Source organism: Puma concolor, chromosome B4 (genome assembly GCF_028749965.1).
Source record: "Puma concolor isolate L17-30 chromosome B4, mPumCon1.1.hap2, whole genome shotgun sequence".
NCBI classification, from domain to species: domain Eukaryota; kingdom Metazoa; phylum Chordata; class Mammalia; order Carnivora; family Felidae; genus Puma; species Puma concolor.
In genome coordinates this window covers 8140583-8160113 of record NC_141673.1, presented here as the reverse complement: position 1 = coordinate 8160113, position 19531 = coordinate 8140583, and the positions used below count along the sequence as shown (strand labels likewise).

At 37.7% G+C, this 19531-nt stretch overlaps 1 protein-coding gene across 2 annotated transcripts in view; it reads right to left on the bottom strand.

The window, feature by feature from the left end:
* Nucleotides 1-19531, bottom strand: part of SLC25A17 (solute carrier family 25 member 17) — a 48385-nt gene that overhangs the window by 15880 nt on the left and 12974 nt on the right. The window contains exons 2-4 of one of the 2 annotated variants that reach the window (XM_025926730.2): nucleotides 6028-6088; nucleotides 3557-3623; nucleotides 1997-2148 (exon numbers count right to left, since the gene is read on the bottom strand). In XM_025926730.2, the coding sequence (XP_025782515.1) occupies nucleotides 1997-2148; nucleotides 3557-3623; nucleotides 6028-6088 (280 nt within the window). The remainder of the gene's footprint in view (nucleotides 1-1996; nucleotides 2149-3556; nucleotides 3624-6027; nucleotides 6089-19531) is intronic. The other variant, XM_086712183.1, reaches the window with a different exon arrangement.

Sequence of the window (19531 nt, the reverse complement as noted above, 5' to 3'; positions counted from 1 at the left end):
GACCAAAACGGGAGTATTACATGGAAGAAAGGCTCAGAGACCAAGCCATGAAACATCTGTGGTTTCATAATTTTTTTTTTTAATGTTTATTAATGTTTTTTTTAATGTTTATTAATGTTATTTGAGAGACAGAAACAGAATGCGAGTGGGTTGGGGCAGAGAGAGAGGGAGGCACAAAACCCGAAGCAGGCTCCAGGCTCCGAGCTGTCAGCACAAAGCCTGATGCGGGGCTTGAACTCACGAGCTGTGAGATCATGACCTGAGCCGAAGTCAGACGCTCAACCAACTGAGCCACCCAGGCGCCCTAAAACATCTGTGGTTTCATACAGGTAAAGAGGAAAACTGAGGGGACATGAAAACTCCTAGCCTGGTAACTGTTTTTTTAATTTTTTTTTTTTAATGTTTATTAATTTTTGAGAGAGAGAGAAAAAGAGAGAGCGTGCAAGGGGGAGGGGCAGAGAGCGAGGGAGACACAGAATCCAAAGCAGGCGCCAGGCTCTGAGGTGTCAACACAGAGCCCTGGGTAGGGCTCAAACCCATCAGCCGCGAGATCATGACCTGAGCTGAAGTTGGATGCTTAACCGACTGAGATACCCAGGCACCCCCTGGTAACTGTTTTTCAATTAAATCATTTATTTATTTATTTAAGTTTATTTATTTAGACAGGTAGCCGGTCTCTCAAAATAAGTAAATAAACTTAAAAAAAAGAAAAAAGTAAGCCAACTCAGCTCAGAAATAAACCTTTGTGTAATTAGTCAACAATCTTCCACAAGGATGTCAAGACCATTCAAATAGGAAAGGACGATCTCTTCAATGGTATTAGGAAAACTGGGTATCTGGATATCCACATACAAAAGAATGAAGTTGGACCTGTATCTTCCACCACATACAAAAGTTAACTCTAAATGGATTAAAGACCACATATATATGGTTTTTCTCTCCCTCTGCCCCTCTCTCCTGCTCACATGCTCTCTCTAAAATAAAAAAAATAAGAAAAAAATCTACAGCTCAACAAAAAAATCAAGCAACTTGATTAAAAAATGGGCAAAGGACTTGAATAGACACTTCTCCAAAGATCACATACAAATGGCCAACAAGCGTATGAAACGATAGAAATGCAAATCAAACCACAGTGAAATATCACCTCACTATCAGGATGGTTATCATCATCAGGATGGCTACCATCAAAACTAAAACACCCAGAAAATAACAAGAGCTGGTGGGGACGTGGAGAGCTTAAAACCACTGTGCACTGCTGGTGGGATTATATGACACAGTGGGAAACAGTATGGTGGTTCCTCACAAAATTAAAAAAAAAAAAAAAAGAAACTACCATATGACAGCAACCTCACTTCTGGGTATATATCCAAAGGAACTGAAAGCAGGGACTCAAAAGATTTATTTACACAACCCATGTTCGTAACAGCAACTATTCACAGTGGCCAAGAGGCCAAAACAACTTAAATGCCCATCAATAGATGAATGGATAAACAAAATGTGGTATATACATACAAATGAATAGTATTTGGCCTTAAAAAAAAAAAGAGCAAAACATGAATGAACCTTGAGGGCATTATGCTGAATGAAATAAGGCAGTCACAAAAGACAAATACTGTATGATTCCAGTTATATGAGGCATCTCAAGTAGTCAGATTCACAGAAATAGAAAGTAGAATGGTGATTATCAGGGGGAGGGAGGAAGGGAGAGTTTGCTGTCTAATGGTTATAGAGTTTGAAAATGTTCTGAAGATCTGTTTCACAATAATATAAATGAACTTACTACTTAAGTATACACCTAAAAATGGTTAAAATGGCAAATTATATGTTACGTGTTTTTATCACACACACACACACACACACACACACACAGCTAAGTCAGAAAACGAATTACATTCTTTGTAGCATTAATTTGTGCTAAAATAAACTTTACAGAATATATGAACCACAAGATAAATATTAAAATATAAAAAATTTTATACTCAGAAAACTTTGTTACCTGCAACAAATCCAACTACTAAATCTTTTCCAGTAGTAGAACGTTGACCTTTGACCCAGACTGCTTTGAGACTATTAAAAGTGTAGAAATAGACAAAATTGGAGCAGCACAGACTGGAGATAACTGGAAACCACCCTCGATATGGTGCCAGGCTAGAGGAAAAACACAATAAGCCAAGTAAAGATGCTGGACAAAAGCCAGTAGAAATGGGCAAAGTCCCAGGAAAAGCTGATCATTCACATATTCTCGAAGTTCACTTCTGTATTACAACATGCTCCAAACTGCACATATATTTCATATTCTGAAAGATACCCAAACCAACTACCATTAATGATGCCAAAGAAACAACACACTTTCAATGATTGATTTTACTGATTTCCTCCCATTGATTTCCTTTAGTAAGTTACTATGTAAGATTAGAGACAATTTCTTCATGGCTATTAGTAAATGTGGCATCACTCACATTTTACTACAAGGTAACAGCATTTAAAATGAAGAAAATATAGATAGCAAGTATAAAAAAAAGAAGTGGTTGGGCGCATGTTATAAGGGCACAGGAACATGGCTGAAGGGCTCCTACTAGCCACACCTGGGACAATTTAAGCACCAAAATAATATCATATAGTAATCAATTATAAGCCACGGAAAAAGCAGGAATTTTTGAGTTTAATACTGATACTAAAGTTTCTTTTCATAGACTGTTTATAGTTGCAAGAGAGGAAAAATTATTCAGTGGCTAACCCAAATCTGAGAAACCATAATTAAGCAATGATGGGCCAGTGGACAATATGTGACTCCAGATGTGATATCCTAAGGACACGATATCACCTATGCATTATTCTGGCCAAGAATGCAGAGCTTCAATCTAATCATAAAGAAATGTGAGGCAAAGTTAAAATGAGAAGTATGTTATTAAAAAAAAAAGGGAGGGGAGTTATATTCTTTAAAATTATTAATGTGATAGGGGTAAAAGCTTTGATGTATGGTGTGTACCTTACTCTTAAATAATTTTGAAAAAAGTTTGTGTGGTGTGTGTGTGTGTGTGTGTGTGTGTGTGTGTGTAACAGAGAAGAGGGAGGGTGAGAAGGGAGAGAATATGAGCACAGATGGTAAAATAAATGGGAAAAAGTGTAATAGGTCCATCTGCATAAAGCATATACTGATATTCTTTGTACTATTTTTAGTTTCATAATTTTTTGTGAATTTGAAATTATTTCCAAATAAAAAGTAAAAAGAAAACAACCAAAAGAAGTACATAATCTGTCTGAATATATCATAGAACAAACTAAATTATCACCTTCTTCAGCTCACTGTAAAAAACAAAACAAAACCATAAAGCATTGGTTTCATGGAAGACTCTATGATCAAGAGTCAAAATGGCCAACCACAGAACTTCAAGGAGGTGAAAACAATTATGTACTTATAAGTTGGGCAATTAAAATCCACAACTACTGTAAGGCTGCGAGAACGGGAAGAGAGAGTGCAGATTTGCCAGAAGCCTGGCAATCTCCCAACGGGCTGCCTGCTCTAACAAGGACGAGCAAGGTGGTTGGTACTCACAGGCCTTCTTCCTTAATGATCTCCAGGAGCACCATGTGTGTAGTTTTGGACTTTCTTTTCTCATCAACTATAAGATGAAAGAATATACATTTAAACTAAATCTGAGAATTATGATCTTCAGCATCAGCAAGTTTCACTGAAATGCCATTTACCTCACCTGAGCGATCTCCCGCCCTATTTGAGCTCCTTAGCTTGCCTCAGAACTCAACAACCCTCCTTGTTCCCATGTGCTCAATTCCCAACTGTGGATCCCTTGGGTTTCATCTGGTATTCACGAACCATAAAGCATTTTAATTCAACACCTAATTTCCAAAGCAAAGGTGTGACAGGAGATCTGCAATTTCATAAGGCTTATCTTGTTTGGGGCTTTTTTTTTTTTTTTTTCAAAGTCACGTATTCTCGTTTTTATCTTAACATCTTATAAAGTAGAGTGGAAATAAATTACCATCTCCCTGTTAGGGAAGAGGCTACAGACACAAAAGCTGTGAAGGACACATGTAGTTGGCAGCAGGGCCAGGATTAAAACTCAAGTTTTCAAAGTTTTAGGCTTGTGCTCGGTTTCCTAACCTAAAAACTAAAAGGTCTCAAAAGGATGAGAATTGGGGCACCTAGGAGGCTCACTCAGCACCTAAGAGCCTCGCCCAGGAGGGCTCAAACTCGGTTCATGAGTTTGAGCCCTGCGTTGGGCTCTGTGCTGACAGCTCAGAGCCTGGAGCTGCTTCAGATTCTGTGTCTCCCTCTCTCTCTCTGCCTCTCCCCTGTTAACACTTTGTCTCTCTCTCAAAAATAAACATTAAAAAAAACATTACAGGGAAAATGAGTGACAGGCATTGAGGAAGGCACTTTTTGGGATGAGCACTGGGTGTCCTATGTAAGTGATGCATCACAGGAATATACTCCTGAAGTCAAGAGCACACTGTGTACACTGTATGTTAGCTAACTTGACAATAAATTATATTAAAAAAAAAGAAATAAAAATAAAATAAAAGACAAATGCAACGATTGTAAAAAAAAAAAAAAATTACAAACAGGTTTCACCCTTTGATCCAGCAATCTCATTTCTGGGAATTTATCACATTGAGCTTACAAAAACAAAGCAGCATATGAACAAGTCTATTCTACAAAAGAGAAGAAACCACCCAAGAATCTAGAAAGGGGGAAGGGTAAACAGGTTATGGAGCATCCACACTATGGAACACTCTACAGTCAGAAGGATGAAGAAGCTCCCAAAGCATTGATTTGGAAGGCATTTACAATATGCTGTTAAGTGAAAAATATAAGGTGCAGAACAGTGTAGCAAAAAATGCTTTTTGTGTAAGAAAGGGAGAAAACTAAGAATGTATATATTATTTTTTTAAATATTTATTTATTTTTGGGAGCGTGCAAGTTGGGGAGGGGCAGAGAGAGGGGGACAGAGGATCTGAAACAGGCTCTGCGTTGACAGGCTGACAGCAGCGTGCCTGATGTGGGGCTCGAACTCAACAACCTTGAGATCATGACCTGAGCTGACATCAGACACTCAACCAACTGAATCACCCAGGTGCCCCTATATATATTTTTTTATTTGCTTGTTATTCCATAACAAAACTCTGCAAGACTATTTGAGAGATTAATAAAGACATTATCTGCAAGGGAGAGAAGAGAGGGAAAGAAGGGGCAGATTACAGTGAGATTTTCCACCATACTGTGTATCATTTTATAGATTTTTGGCTTTTGAGTCATGTGAAATTATTACCAATCACAAAACTCTAAAATTAATGTAAAATAATAGCCATGAAGGGTTTTATTGTAGGAATTAGTTTATTCAAAGCTAATCTTACTCTTTTATTTCTTCATGTAAGTTCTGGCACAGGTTTATAATTTCAAGTTGAAAAATACTGAGGGAAAAACAAGCAGGAATTATAGAGGGTTGCACAGTCCAATAATGCAAAAAAGGCAAACTAAGACTACATGCCCAATTTAGCAGTGACAGTGGGTGTTTGGCTTCAATGCATTTCCTATTTCTTCTCTGTTCTCTTTTGAGAAGATCTACTCCCAGCAAAAACTCTCCACATTGTGCCTTTAAAAAGTCATATTGCTGGGGCTCCTAGTTGGCTCAGTTGGTAGAGCATGTAACGCTTGATCCTGGGGTTGTAAGTTCGAGCCCCATAATGGGTGTAGAGATTACTTAAAAAAAATAATAAAATCTTTTTTAAAAAGTCATATTGTTTATTGGAAAGAATTGTAATGATTCTAAAGTACTAAAGCAAGCCCACTCAGGTTCTCTCAGATTAGAGAATGCTTGAGGCTATGACTCATTTATGAACGCCTCTCTGTTAATGAGGAAACAGCACTGATGACCAGTATTTAAAGTCAGTGGAAAAGGACAAGGGTAGATCCCTAACAAAACAGATATTCTTACGTTACTAGAAAAATTTGTTTGTTTCCTGACACCAAATGAAAAGAATATGATGCCTACAAAAGTTACTTACCTTGAAGTCGAAGTCGAGCTGTATCCAAGGGAAAGAATACTGTCATTGCTGTCACACTTCCCTGAAAAATTTGAAAAGACTTTAGCCATTATAGTTTCACAAAAATAAAGAGCCACAACTTTTAAATGAACAAAAGTTCATTATTTAAAAAAAAATTTTTTTTCAACGTTTTTTTATTTATTTTTGGGACAGAGAGAGACAGAGCATGAACGGGGGAGGGGCAGAGAGAGAGGGAGACACAGAATCGGAAACAGGCTCCAGGCTCCGAGCCATCAGCCCAGAGCCTGACGCGGGGCTCGAACTCACGGAGCGCGAGATCGTGACCTGGCTGAAGTCGGACGCTTAACCGACTGCGCCACCCAGGCGCCCCCAAAAGTTCATTATTAACCGGGGGTCAAATCAGATTTCCAGTGAACAGACATATACAATATTGGGATTATTTCTGTTCAAGTTCTAAAGTTATACACTTAAACACAAGTATTTCATTTTCCAGAAGAAATCTTTTTCTCTCTCATACTGAAAAAGAAAATGAAGTGGGTCCCTGAAGAGAAAAACATAGAGGTTTGCAACCCAGGACACACATAAAAAATAGCAGATAAATTGATTTTTTTAACCCTTTATAGATCAGTTGCTGTTCCTATTCTCTGATAACCTTACAAGCCAAAATATCCAGTAATAAAACAGATAAATACTTCTAGTCTCTTTGCTTAGTCAATATATTTACCACAAAGTAAAAGAGGTATAAAAATCATATTGTTCTTTACAATAGCTTTGTTTACTTGTGTTTGAAATAAAATAGGGACAATCTCAGCTCAATATTCTATAAATAATTCATCCAGGGTAACACAATGATAAAAATTATCAGGGAAAGAAGCCAGCAACCGGTCTTTCTATTCATAAAACCTTATGACAGATAAAAACCACAAGCATATAGTTAGGGATGAAATTATACAGATGAAATCTCCAGGTGGGTTTATGGTTCTCAACCTAGATGGAGGCCCACTGGTATATATTCTCAGGCAGAGTATCAAGTTTTGAGCTACTGATCTAATAATGGTTATGTACAATATTTTAATCATGGTAACAACTGGAAATTAGGTCAACTTTATAGATAAGAAGAAACATTTGCCAGATCGCTTAGCTATTTAAATAGGTCAGCCTGTTTGACAAGGAAGAGCACTGTATTGTCCTATTAGAATGCTTCAAACCTCAGATTGAATGTTACCACCCCCTACCTATCAGGTTACATTACGATATGTTGTTCATGCTCTGTGTTCCCATGGCACTTGTTTATATGTCTCCTCTACAGGATTATAAGACTATTCACTCTATCTCTTTGTATAACATAGATTAATGAAATATTTATTCAACTTACCCTTCAGTTATTTATGCTTTTTTGATGACTCCAATATAAATGTTCTTTTCTAGTAAGGACTAGGTAATATTTGATGTCCCAAGGAACCCTGGACCTACAAAGGCTTATAGTCTACAGAGATGCTTCTGGCATCCTTGCTCACGTTACAGGCAATTTCCAAGAAAAATGAGGACTGCAAAGCTGGACAATGCTTACTAAGGTTATTAAGGCTGTGGCATTTTTTTTCCTATTGCATAGTACTACGTGTCCATGCCGGTATTGCATAAACGGGGCATTTCAGGCAGAAAAATCCTGTCTGGAAACTTTTTCAAACAACTGGGACATCTCCATTCCTCTTCCTTGCCAGCTTTAAACATACACCCAAAGTTCCTAACTTAGAAACCCCTGCCTACCTACCTTGAAATCTTAAAGGGAAGTACATCTTACACCAAGATAAAGAGAACAGCCAGTCCAAAGAGCTCAATGGTCTATTACCTCCTCAGGAACTAACATAAAAAGTTCAAATCTAGTAAAACGAGTTCAAATTTAGTAAAACTAAAAAAACTTTTTAAAATTTATTAGTACTGGAATTGTTTCTCGGCCTTTTGACTAAGATCAAGTGTAAAATTTATTAGTAGTGGAAAGACTAGAGCAAGATAGTGAACTGAAAACCCAGCATTGCCTCCTCCTTCATTCCAATCACTAATAATCACAGAAAAGGCTTATATATGAAAGTGTTGTATAGAAAAACAAAGAAGGGTCTATTGGTGGACCAGAAATTAAAAGGATAGCAGTGAGGCTATTTTGAAAGAACTCACAGACAAAATGCACAGGAGATAGGTGTGGTAAGCAGAATAACAGTCCCCTGAAAGATGTCCATGGCCTAATCCTCAGCATCTGTGAACACATTGTATTACATGGCAGGTTGCTGATCACCGACTTTAAAATAGGGAGATTATTCTGGATTATGTGAGTGGGTCCAATATAATCACAAGGGTCCTTAAAAGTAGAAGGAGCTAGAAGAATACGTGGGAGTAAGGCAATGTGCAGGTTCAACCACTACTGATGGCTTTTAGACAAAGGGGCCACTAGTCAAGGAATACAAGTGTCTCTAGAAGCCAGAAAAGGCAAGGAAATGGATTCTCCCCTACAGCCTCCATTAAAGAACACAGCCCTGCTGACACCTTTGATTCTAGCTCAGTAAGACCTGCATCCGACCTCTGACCTATGGACCTACAGATATAAAATCTGTGTTGTTTTAAACCACTTAATCTTGGGTAATTTGTTACAGCAGCAATAGAACTCTAATACAACAGGATTACTACAAATGGTGAGAATGAGCATTGGGAAGCAGAAGGGAGCTCTGGGGTGACTTTCTGGTTGATTAGTTGGGTACCCTAACAACTGAAGTCAGGTGTCTCAGTCTCAGGTGGTTTATCTGTCAGGAACACTCAGTCAGAATGGGGGAAACTAGGAAAAACTCTGGAGACCAGAAAGCTTGCCATTGTCATACCCTGAGGGAAGACAATGCCACCTTTTCATCACATTCCCCTGGAGGCCAGCAGCAGTAAACATGCATAGGCAGGGGGGAGGAGTGTCGAATGGGGAGGAAATGAAAAGCTTACCAGTTTTACCTATTTAAGGAGAAGACACAGACACAGACACACACATTTATTCCAGGTTTTGTTAGAAAACCTAAGTATAAATGTGAGAGTTAAAAATTTAAGGGTGAAATGAGGGCTTCCATTTCCAGCAATATGGTGGTCTAGACAACATGGTGCAAAATACCTAGTACTGTTACATAACATAAAAAAAATATAACAAACATCCTTTAAATGCTTAGCTGAGCTCACAAGAAAGTAAGGGAAATCAACTGGAGGCAGAAAGAAGAGTAGAAACCCTCAGAATTAAGCAGATGCTGCCTTTGGTCGCCTAAGAATTTTTTGCCAGTCTAATTGATCAAGTGGCTTCATTACCACTTGTAAATTGAAGTGGAATTCACATAACGTATATTAACCATTTAAAAGTATGCCATTCAAGGCGCCTGGATGGCTTGGTTGAGCGTCCGACTTCAGCTCAGGTCATGATTTCATGGTTGGTGAGTTGGAGCCCCATATCGGGCTTGCTGCTGTCAGCACAGAGCCTGCTTTGGATCCTCTGTCTCCCTCTTTCTGCCCCCTTCTGCTCGTGCTCTCACAAAACACACACACACACACACACACACACACACACACACACACACACACACACACAACAAAGAAACACTAAAACAAAAAAACAACAACAAAAAAACATTTAAAAGTATACCAGTGACATTTAGTATATTCACAATGTCGTGCAACCACGACCTCTATCAAATTCCAAAAGATTTTCATCACCTCAAAAGAAAAGCAGGCATGTTCTATTTCCCCCTCTACTCAGCCCTGACTCTGATATTTCATATAAAAACACTCATGCAAAATGTGACCTCTTGTGTATGACTTCTTTCACGTAGCATAATGTTTTCAAGGTTTATCCACTTTGGAGCATATATCAGTACTTCATTCCTTTTTATGGCCAAGTAATATTCGATTGTGTATATATACTACGTTGTGTTTATTCAAAACGTTTTGGAATGATACAGACGTAGGAGTTGCACAACACTGTGAATGTACTAAGTACTGCTGAAATGTACACTTTAAAGTTTGTTTTTTAGTAATCTCCACACCCGATACTGGGCTTGAATTTAGGACCTCAAGATCAAGAGTTGCATGCTCTTTGGACTGAGCCAGATGGGTGGCCCTGAACTGTACACTTTAAAATGGTTAATTTTATATTATGTGAATTATACAATCAAAAACAAAAACACTTAATCCTCGCAACAACCTGATAAGGTATGTACTAGTATTCTCTCCATTTTACACGAGGAAAAAAAAACACCAAGAAGTTTTATAACTTTTCCTAAAGTTATACACTTTGTAAGTGGCAGAATCTGTGTCTGAACATTGACAGCCTGGCTCCAGAGTTCACGCTCTTAACCACTGTTGTAATTAATACTTGAAAAAAATTTTACTAATATACTACTAAAAGTTACTGGAAAAGAAAAAAAAGGGGGCTAGTATGGGACCTATTTTAGGTGTCAAATCTTTTTTTGTGTACCAGTCTGGAAACTCAGCATAGAGCCCGGTATAGCATAAACCCTGAACTTGTTAAATTCATGTATGACTGTATGCACCTATAAATAAACCGAACATCCATGAGAAAATGTATTCAAAATGCTAAAGATAAATCTGGAACACAGCTATTCTGTACATTGGGGATTTGCTATATTTGTCTCCTCACCAAGCAAACACACAGATGACTGCTTTCGTTTTCCTAAGCAGCTGCTACCTGAAGGACAATATTTATTATAGATGCGAGTCTTATGCCAAGCTATAAAAGCACATGACTTTTTAGAATTTGCATTAAATTCCTCTTTCATAAATACTCAGTGGTTTTTTTCTCCCCTCCCTAGGACTGTCTGTTCACTGACATAAAATTAGAAGGCACAAAATACTGAGACGATAACCACGATGTACAATACTGTTGTGCCAGAGAGGCATAAAAATAAATCCATTATTTTGAGTCCCACAGAATTCTAACCATCTAAGTGGGAGTTCTACTGCTGAACATTAATTACAATTTAAAAGAATCCATTTCCAGAGAAACAACCTTCTGGTGTCTCACCAGGAGGAAATATTTTTAGTTACAACTTTCTACCATCCCTCTCTGGCATTTAACCATTAGATCTTGGGAAATAAATTAATTCCTACATCAGTGGCACCTGGATCACCTTGTGTGGAGTCCTGTCACCTGAGAACTGAGGAGTCTGAGCCAGGATGGTGAAGAGGTATGCCCAAAGCCCGAGTGACAGAGGCTGAGTCAGAACCCAGAGCTCTCGGACTCCTAGTTCCCTGTTCACGGTTCTATCTTATTCTCAATCTTTTTTCAGTCAAGACATAAATGATTTTTAACTTGACTCTTCTCTTCTGCTTATCAAAGTGAACACAATACGGGGTGCCTAAATGGCTCAGTCAGTTAAGCATCCAACTCTTGATTTCGGCTCAAGCCATGATCTCATGATTTCCAAGAGTGAGCCTTGCGTTGGGCTCTGCTGACAGCATGAAGCCTGCTTGGGTTTTTCTCTCTCCTTCTCTCTCTGCCCTTACCCTGCTCATGGTCACATGCATGCACACTCCCTCTCCCAAAAATAAATAAACTTCAAAAAAATAAATAAAAGTGTACACAACACACACACACAATCTGGGAAACTCACACACACAAAAACTTAACAGTGAATATGTGAGGAGAGGAAAGGAATTAAAGGTAACCCCATTTCCCTCATTGACCCTCCACGTAATTATTAACTTTTTTTTAACAATAAGCACGTGTTAGTTTTAGCTAACACATTTAGTTTAGGCAAATATATATTTTTAAAGATATCAGAATACAAGAGAATATAGCCTAGGAATTCTCTAAGTATGGTCTGGGGCTCCTTGGAAGTCCTCAAACACTTTGTAGGGGTCCGCAGGATTAAAAGTATTTTCATAGGAACACTATGACATTATTTGCCTTTTCATTCTCATTTGCTCACAGCATGTAGTGAAGTTTTCTAGAGGGTACAGGCTATGTGATATTGTAAGAGACTGAATGCAGAAGCGGATACAAGGAACCAGCTATCTTCTCTTAGGTCAAACATTAGAAAGGTTTGCAAAAATATATAATAATAATGTTGCTATTTTTACTATTTTGGGGAAAATGATTTTTTTTTTTTGTTAATTTTTTTTCAACGTTTTTTATTTATTTTTGGGACAGAGAGAGACAGAGCATGAACGGGGGAGGGGCAGAGAGAGAGGGAGACACAGAATCGGAAACAGGCTCCAGGCTCTGAGCCATCAGCCCAGAGCCCGACGCGGGGCTCAAACTCCCGGACCGCGAGATCGTGACCTGGCTGAAGTCGGACGCTTAACCGACTGCGCCACCCAGGCGCCCCGGAAAATGATTTTTTTAATGTTATATTTGTTAACATGTAACAGGTTTAATATTGTTAATAAAGAAATACCTAATGACTTCTCAATTTTAATTTCTAATAAATATTGATAGTTACAACCACATAAACAAAAGCTCTTCAGAGTCTGCAATAATTTTTAAGAGTATAAAAAGTTTGAGACCGGGGCGCCTGGGTGGCTCAGTCGGTTGAGCGTCCGACTTCAGCCCAGGTCATGATCTCGCGGTCCGTGGGTTCCAGCCCCACATCGGGCTCTGTGCTGACAGCTCAGAGCCCGGAGCCTGTTTCAGATTCTGTGTCTCCCTCTCTCTCTGACCCTCCCCTGTTCATGCTCTGTCTCTCTCTGTCTCAAAAATAAATAAACATTAAAAAAAAATTAAAAAAAAAAAGTTTGAGACCAAAAAGTTTGAGAACTGCTGTTGCAAACATGCCGCTGAATATGATAACTGTACATTATGAACAATTATTTAACGCATCACTTCTAATATCCCTTTCAACTGCATTATGCCATTGTGACATCAACTGAAAACATCAACTACCTTTGGGCTGGCCACTGTCCTCTCCAGGAAATTCTCTAAAAGGCAAGTAACTCTAGGGGGTGCCTGACTCTTGGTTTCAACTCAGGTCATGATCTCACAGTTCGTGGGATCAGGTTCTGTGCTGACAGCGCTGGGCCTGCTTAGAATTCTCTCTCTCCCCCTCTCTCTCTCAATAAAAAGTAAACATAAAAAAAAAAAATAAAAGGCAAGTAACTCTAAGAAGAATATGTATAGCCTACAATTATCACCTTAGACCTAATCATTTATTAAAGGATTATTTTTTTTTAATGTTTATTTGAGAGAGAGACAGAGTAGGAGAGGGGCAGAGAGAGACATAGGGAGAAAAAGAATCCCAAGCAGGTTCCATGCTGTCAATGCAGAGCCTGACATAAGGCTCCACCTTACAAATTGTGAGATCATGACCTGAGCCTAAATCAGGAGGCAGAGGCTTAACCAACTGAGCCACCCAGGCGCCTCTCTTTTCCATTCTTTGGGTTAATTTTGATAGAATTAAAAATTTTTTTAAATGTTTACTTATTTTTGAGAGAGACAGAGAATGCAAGCAGGGGAGGAGCAGAGAGGGGGACAGAGGATCTGAAGAAGGCTCTGCACTGACAGCAGAGAGCCCAATGTGGGGCTCGAACTCACCACCCGTGAGATCATGATCTGAGCCGAAGTCAGATGCTCAACTGAGCCATCCAGGCACCCCTAAATTTGATATTTTTATCTAACTTCTTGAGACGGATGCCTAGTTGATTAATTTTAAGTCTTTCTTCTTTTCCAAACTTGATTTAAAGGCTATTCATTTCCAAGTGTTTTAGCTGTGTCTGATAGGTTTTTTTCTTTATGACTCAGTGGTTTTTAATATATTCACAGAAGTGCAATCATCACCACTAACTCCATTTTAATTATCCCAAAAGGAAACCTGTACCCATTAGCAAATACTCTCCATTCTCTCCTTCTCCCACACCCTGGCAACCACTAATCTATTTTCTGTCTCTATTTGCCTATTCTGGATAGTTCATATAAATGGAATCAAATAATACATGATCTTTTGTGACTGGCTTCTTTCAAGGCTCATCCATGTTGTAGAATCAGAACTGCATTTTGTGTTATGGCTGAAAAATATTCTGTTGTATGGACACATCACATTTTGTTTACCCATTCATCAAGTTGATGCATTTGAGTTGCTTCCACTTTTCTGCTTTATGAATAATGTTGCAATAAACATTTGGGTACAAATTTTTTGAATATAGGTTTTCAATTCTCTAGAAGTAGAACTGCTGGGTCATCTGGTAACTTTAACATTTTGAGGAACTACCAAATTATTTTCCACAGTGCTGCACAATTTTAAATTCTCACCAGTAAAATATGAGGTCTCCAACTTCCCCATAAATTTGCAATACTTGTTATTATCTGTCCTTTTGATTATGGCCATCCTGGTGGGTGTGAAATGGTATCTCATTGTTGTTTTGATTTGCATTCCCCTGATAATTAATGCTGCCAAGCATCTTTTCACGTATAGTGGTCACTTGTATATCTTTATTGGAGAAATGGCTATTCAAATCCTTTGTCTATCTTTTAATTGGAGTATTTGCCTATTACTGAGTTGTAGGCAGTCTTTATATATTCTGGATACTAGACCCTTAACAGATATAGGACTTATAAATGTGTTCTCCTATTCTGTTGTCTTTACTTTCTTGATGAGGTCTTTTCTTTTTTTTTTTTAACACTTTATTTTGTTTTCTGAGAGACAGAACGTAAGCAGGGGAGGGAACAGAATCCAAAACAGGCTCCAGGCTCTGAGCTGTTAGCACAGAGCCCGATGTGGGGCTCAAACCCACAAACGCAAGATCATGACCTGAGCCAAAGTTGGACGCTCAATCGACGCCCCTTGTGATGGGGTCTTTGAAGCACAAAAAGGTTTTAATTTGAATGAAGTGCAATACACACACACACACACACACATATATATATATATATATATATATATATATATATATATATATATATTTATTTATTTATTTATTTATTACTTGTGCTTTTGGTGTCATATCCAAGAAACCATTACATTAGGTCTGTGGTTTATTTTGACTTAATTTTTTTGTATGGTGTAAAGTAGGGGTCCAACTTCATTCTTCTGTGTGTGGATATCCAGTTGTGCCTGCAACATTTATTAAAGAGACTACTCATTGATTTATCTTGACATTCTTGCCAAAACTCAAATGAACAAAAATTGAGGGTTTCTTTCTGAGACTCCCAATTCTATTCCATTGATCTATCTACCCTTATGCCAGTACCACACTATTTATTGTTTACTGTAGCTCTGTATTAGGTTTTGAAATTGGGAAATATGAATCCTTCAACTTTGTTCTTTTTCAAGATTATTTTGACTCTTCTGGATTCTTTGCATTTTCCTATGAATTTTAGGACCAGCTTATCAATTTCTACAAAAAGCAAATTGGAATTTTGATAGGGATTGTACTGAATTGTAGATTCTTTGGGGTACTATTGCCATCTTTATATTGTCTTCCAATCAATGAACATGGGATGTCTTCCCACTTATTCAAGTCTTTAATGTTTTTCAATGATAGTTTATATTCTTCAGTGTACCAAGTTTCAATATGCACTATCTGCACTATCACTCAGTTCTAAATATTTTCTTATTTCCATTATGATTTCTTCTCTAACCCATAGATCTTTCAGAAATGTGTTTAATTTCCAAACATATATGCTTTTTGTTTTAAGTTACCTTTTTGTTGTTGGTTGCTACTTATTGCACTGTGGTTTAAGAACTCATTCTGTACTATTTCAACCCTAAGTTTTGTTTTACAACCAAGTAAGTGGTCAGTTTTGATAACTTTTTCATGTTTGGCTTAAACAGAATGTGTATTCTGCAGTTGTTGGGTACAATGTTCTGAATATGTCTATTAGGTCAAGTTTGTTAAATACATTATTCAATCCTTTATATTTTTATAGCCCTCCTCACTTGTTTTATCAATTACTGAGAGATATATTAATATCTTCCATTTTGATGATGGATTGGTATATTCCTAAATTTTTGCTTTAAACATTTTGAGACTGTTATTAGATGAACACAAACTTAAAACTGCTTTATTCTGCTGACATACTGAGTTTTCTCAATGATATAGCCACTGCTATAAAGTCTATTTTGTCCGATGTTAATAGCTTTCATTTGGTTAGTATTTGTCTGATAGGTCTTTTCTTATATTTTTGCTTTCAAACTTTCTGCATCTTTTTTTTTCTAAACGTATCTTTTATAAATTGCATTTTTCTCTTTTAAAAACCAATCTAGTACATTCTCTTTTAACCAAAGCATTGAGTTCATTGACATTTATTTGGATTTAAAGCTGGCATCTTAGGGGTACCTGGGTGGCTCAGTGGGTTAAGCATCTGACTCTTGGGTTCAGCTCAGATAATAATCCCACGGTTCATCGAGATAGAGCCCTGCAATGGGCTCTGTGCTGACATAGAGGAGCCTGCTTGGGATTCTCTCTCTCCCCCTTTCTCTCTCTGCCCCTCCGCACTCTCTTCCAAAATAAATAAACAAACAAACTAACTAACTAATTAACTAACTAAAAAACAAATAAAGCTGTTGGGGCGCCTGGGTGGCTCAGTCAGTTAAGTGTCCAACTTCAGCTCAGGTCATGATCTCACAGTTCGTGAGTTCAAGCCCCGCGTTGGGCTCTGTGCTGACAGCTCAGAGCCTGGAGCCTGCTTCAGATTCTGTGTCTCCCTCTCTCTCTGCCCCTTTCCCACTCATGTTCTGTCTGTCTCTCTCTCAAAAATTAAAAATAAAAAAAAAAAAAACCATTAAAAAATAATAAAGCTGCCATCTTATTTTGTGTTCTCTGTTGCTTTTCCTGCCCTTTCCTGCTTTCTTATATGGCTAGAGGTTTTTTGGGTTTTTTTCTTTTTACTTAATTTCTTCCCTCTGGAGAGGTATGTGTGTGTATAAAATTTTACAAGCTATCCAGTTATTACAACACAAAAAATTCCTAACTTATCAATGCTAAAAACATTTAATATGATTATCCTCCTCCCAAACAATAGACATTTAATTCCATTTACTCCCACCCACCTTCCTGCTATTGTTATCTACTTTAATTCTAACTTCTTTTGTTTCTTTTTTAACGTCCACCAATGAGTTGATCTGTTTTATCATTTAAAGTTGTTCAGATTTAGACACATGCAATATTTTACCACTTTTTCTACTCTTCATCCCTTCTTCCATCTCATACTTTTCATCTAGCATCACCTGCCTTGTGCATGAATAACATCCTTTAGAATTTCTTCTCGTGAGGATCTTGCTAGTGGCAAAGTGTTTTTGATGGTCTCAAAATGTCTCTATTTCACGTATGTTTTATTTATTCATGTTTTTTAATGTTTATTTATTTCGCGACAGAGACAGAGCATGAGCGAGGGAGGGGCAGAGAGAGAGGAAGACACAGAATCCTAAGCAGGCTCTAGGCTCTGAGCTGTCAGCACAGAGCCCAATGCGGGGCTCAAACTTGTCAACTGCGAGATCATGACCTGAGCTGAAGCTGGACGTTCAACCAACTGAACCACCCAGGCGCCCCCATTTCGCATACGTTTTAAAGATTTTCACTGGATATAGCATTCTAGGGCGATATCATCTTCTCTCAGCAAAGTGAAGAAAACACTCCACAGTTTTCTGATTACAATCGCTGCAAATGAGAATCAGGGGTCAGCTATCGCTAATTCTATCTTCAGTTGTGTCTAATATATTGATAAGCCTGTTTTTATTTATTGATAAGCCTATTACTCAACTTCAATTATCAATTTACAGCTATGCACTAATTATCTTACCTTTAAATTTTTATTTGATCAAAACAAAAGCATGCACATAGTTTTAAAAAATCATGTAATACAAATGGCAAAATACAGTAGTTCCTCCCCACTCTTCTCCATTTTACCCAATTTTCCTCCCCACAGGCAATTATTTTAGCATCTTTTAGGTGTTTCTTTTGAAATTTAAATATCTCCACATAATTAAAAAGTATCCCAATATCTTTTGATTCATCAACGTCAGACATTATTTATCTCATATTATAGACAGTGAGAATTTAGCTCTGTTCTACTACTCTCTTCATGTCCCATCCTTCTAAGAACTGTGATTTTGCTTAAATAAGTATTCAGCGTTCCCACGACTATCATGCTTCCACTCTCAAATTTCAGTCATTTTACTTTTCATTTCTAGATATTCTATTTGGTTAACTTTCAAGTATGCTTAGCCAATCTTAGTTTCTTGTACCCTCACACATATTTGGTAGTCTTTCTTTCTCTTATACATACTAAATAGCTTAAGATTGTGACTGAAAATTCCATTTTCCGATTGTTGTTGCTGTCTGCTATGTTTTTGTTCACAATGCCTTGTTTCTCTGTGAGTTTAGTTTGAACTGCTCATTTCCCTGACAATTTTATTTTGGGGCATTCTTTTAAAACATCATAATGTGCTTCTGGAAAGGATTTCTGCAAGGCACTTTGGGGTCCCACACACCTGAATCACTTCAAGTTCAATTACTGGCTTCAGGTTTTCAAATCATCCAAGTAGTGAGAATTCAGGCTACAACCTAAGAGGGAAATTTCAGTGGTGATTTCCCTACTCAAAACAGTGCCAAGACGGGAGACAGCTGATATTCCTGGGGAGGAGTAAGATTATTTTCCATTCATGTCTACAGCAGATTCCATTGGGATTCCAGGTTTACTGGGTGATCTGCTACTGGACTTCCTGTCTACAGGCAGATTGGGTTCCTTCTCTTCTCTGTATCTCTGAAAGCTACAAATCTAAAGCTCATGTTTACCTGCTTAATCACTTCTTGCAAGGCAAATGTTCTCTTTCCCTCTAGGTCCTGCCTTCACTCACTCTCTAGTCTGAGAATTCCTTATCTTGTCACCTTATTAATGCTTTCATGTTGTCTTAAGAAATATTTTATACACAGGCACCTGGGTGGCTCAGTTGGTTGAGTGTCCGATTTCAGCTCAGGTCATGAACTCATGGTTTGTGAGTTCGAGCCCCACAACGGGCTCTGTGGTAACAGCTCAGAGCCTGGAGCCTGCTTTGGATTCTGTGTCTCCTTCTCTCTCTGCCCCTCCCCTGCTCATGCTCTATCTCTCAAAAATAAATAAATGTAAAAAAAAAAAAAAAATTTTTTTTAAAGAAATATTTTACAGGTTTTTTTTTTTTTTTTTTTAATTATAAAGGGAAGTTTTCAGGAGATGCTTTGATTAGTTCCTTAGTTAGAAACCAAAATCTCATTTTAAGTATTTTACAATGGACTATTGCTAGTCTTGGCAAATAAATATTTTTAAATCTTTGTGAATGTGTTTATTCCTTTGCTGTTTATTCAATTTTGTTCTTATTTCATGATAAAATTGTGTAAGGGCAGGTTGGTAACATATTCACATTTCAAATCTATTACTACATAACATCACTCATAGCATAACACCACTCTTAACATGTTCCCTGGACATTTAACAAGTGAACTAAGAAACGTATTTCTACTTAATACCCACCTCCAAAAAATTTATAAAATTTAGTAC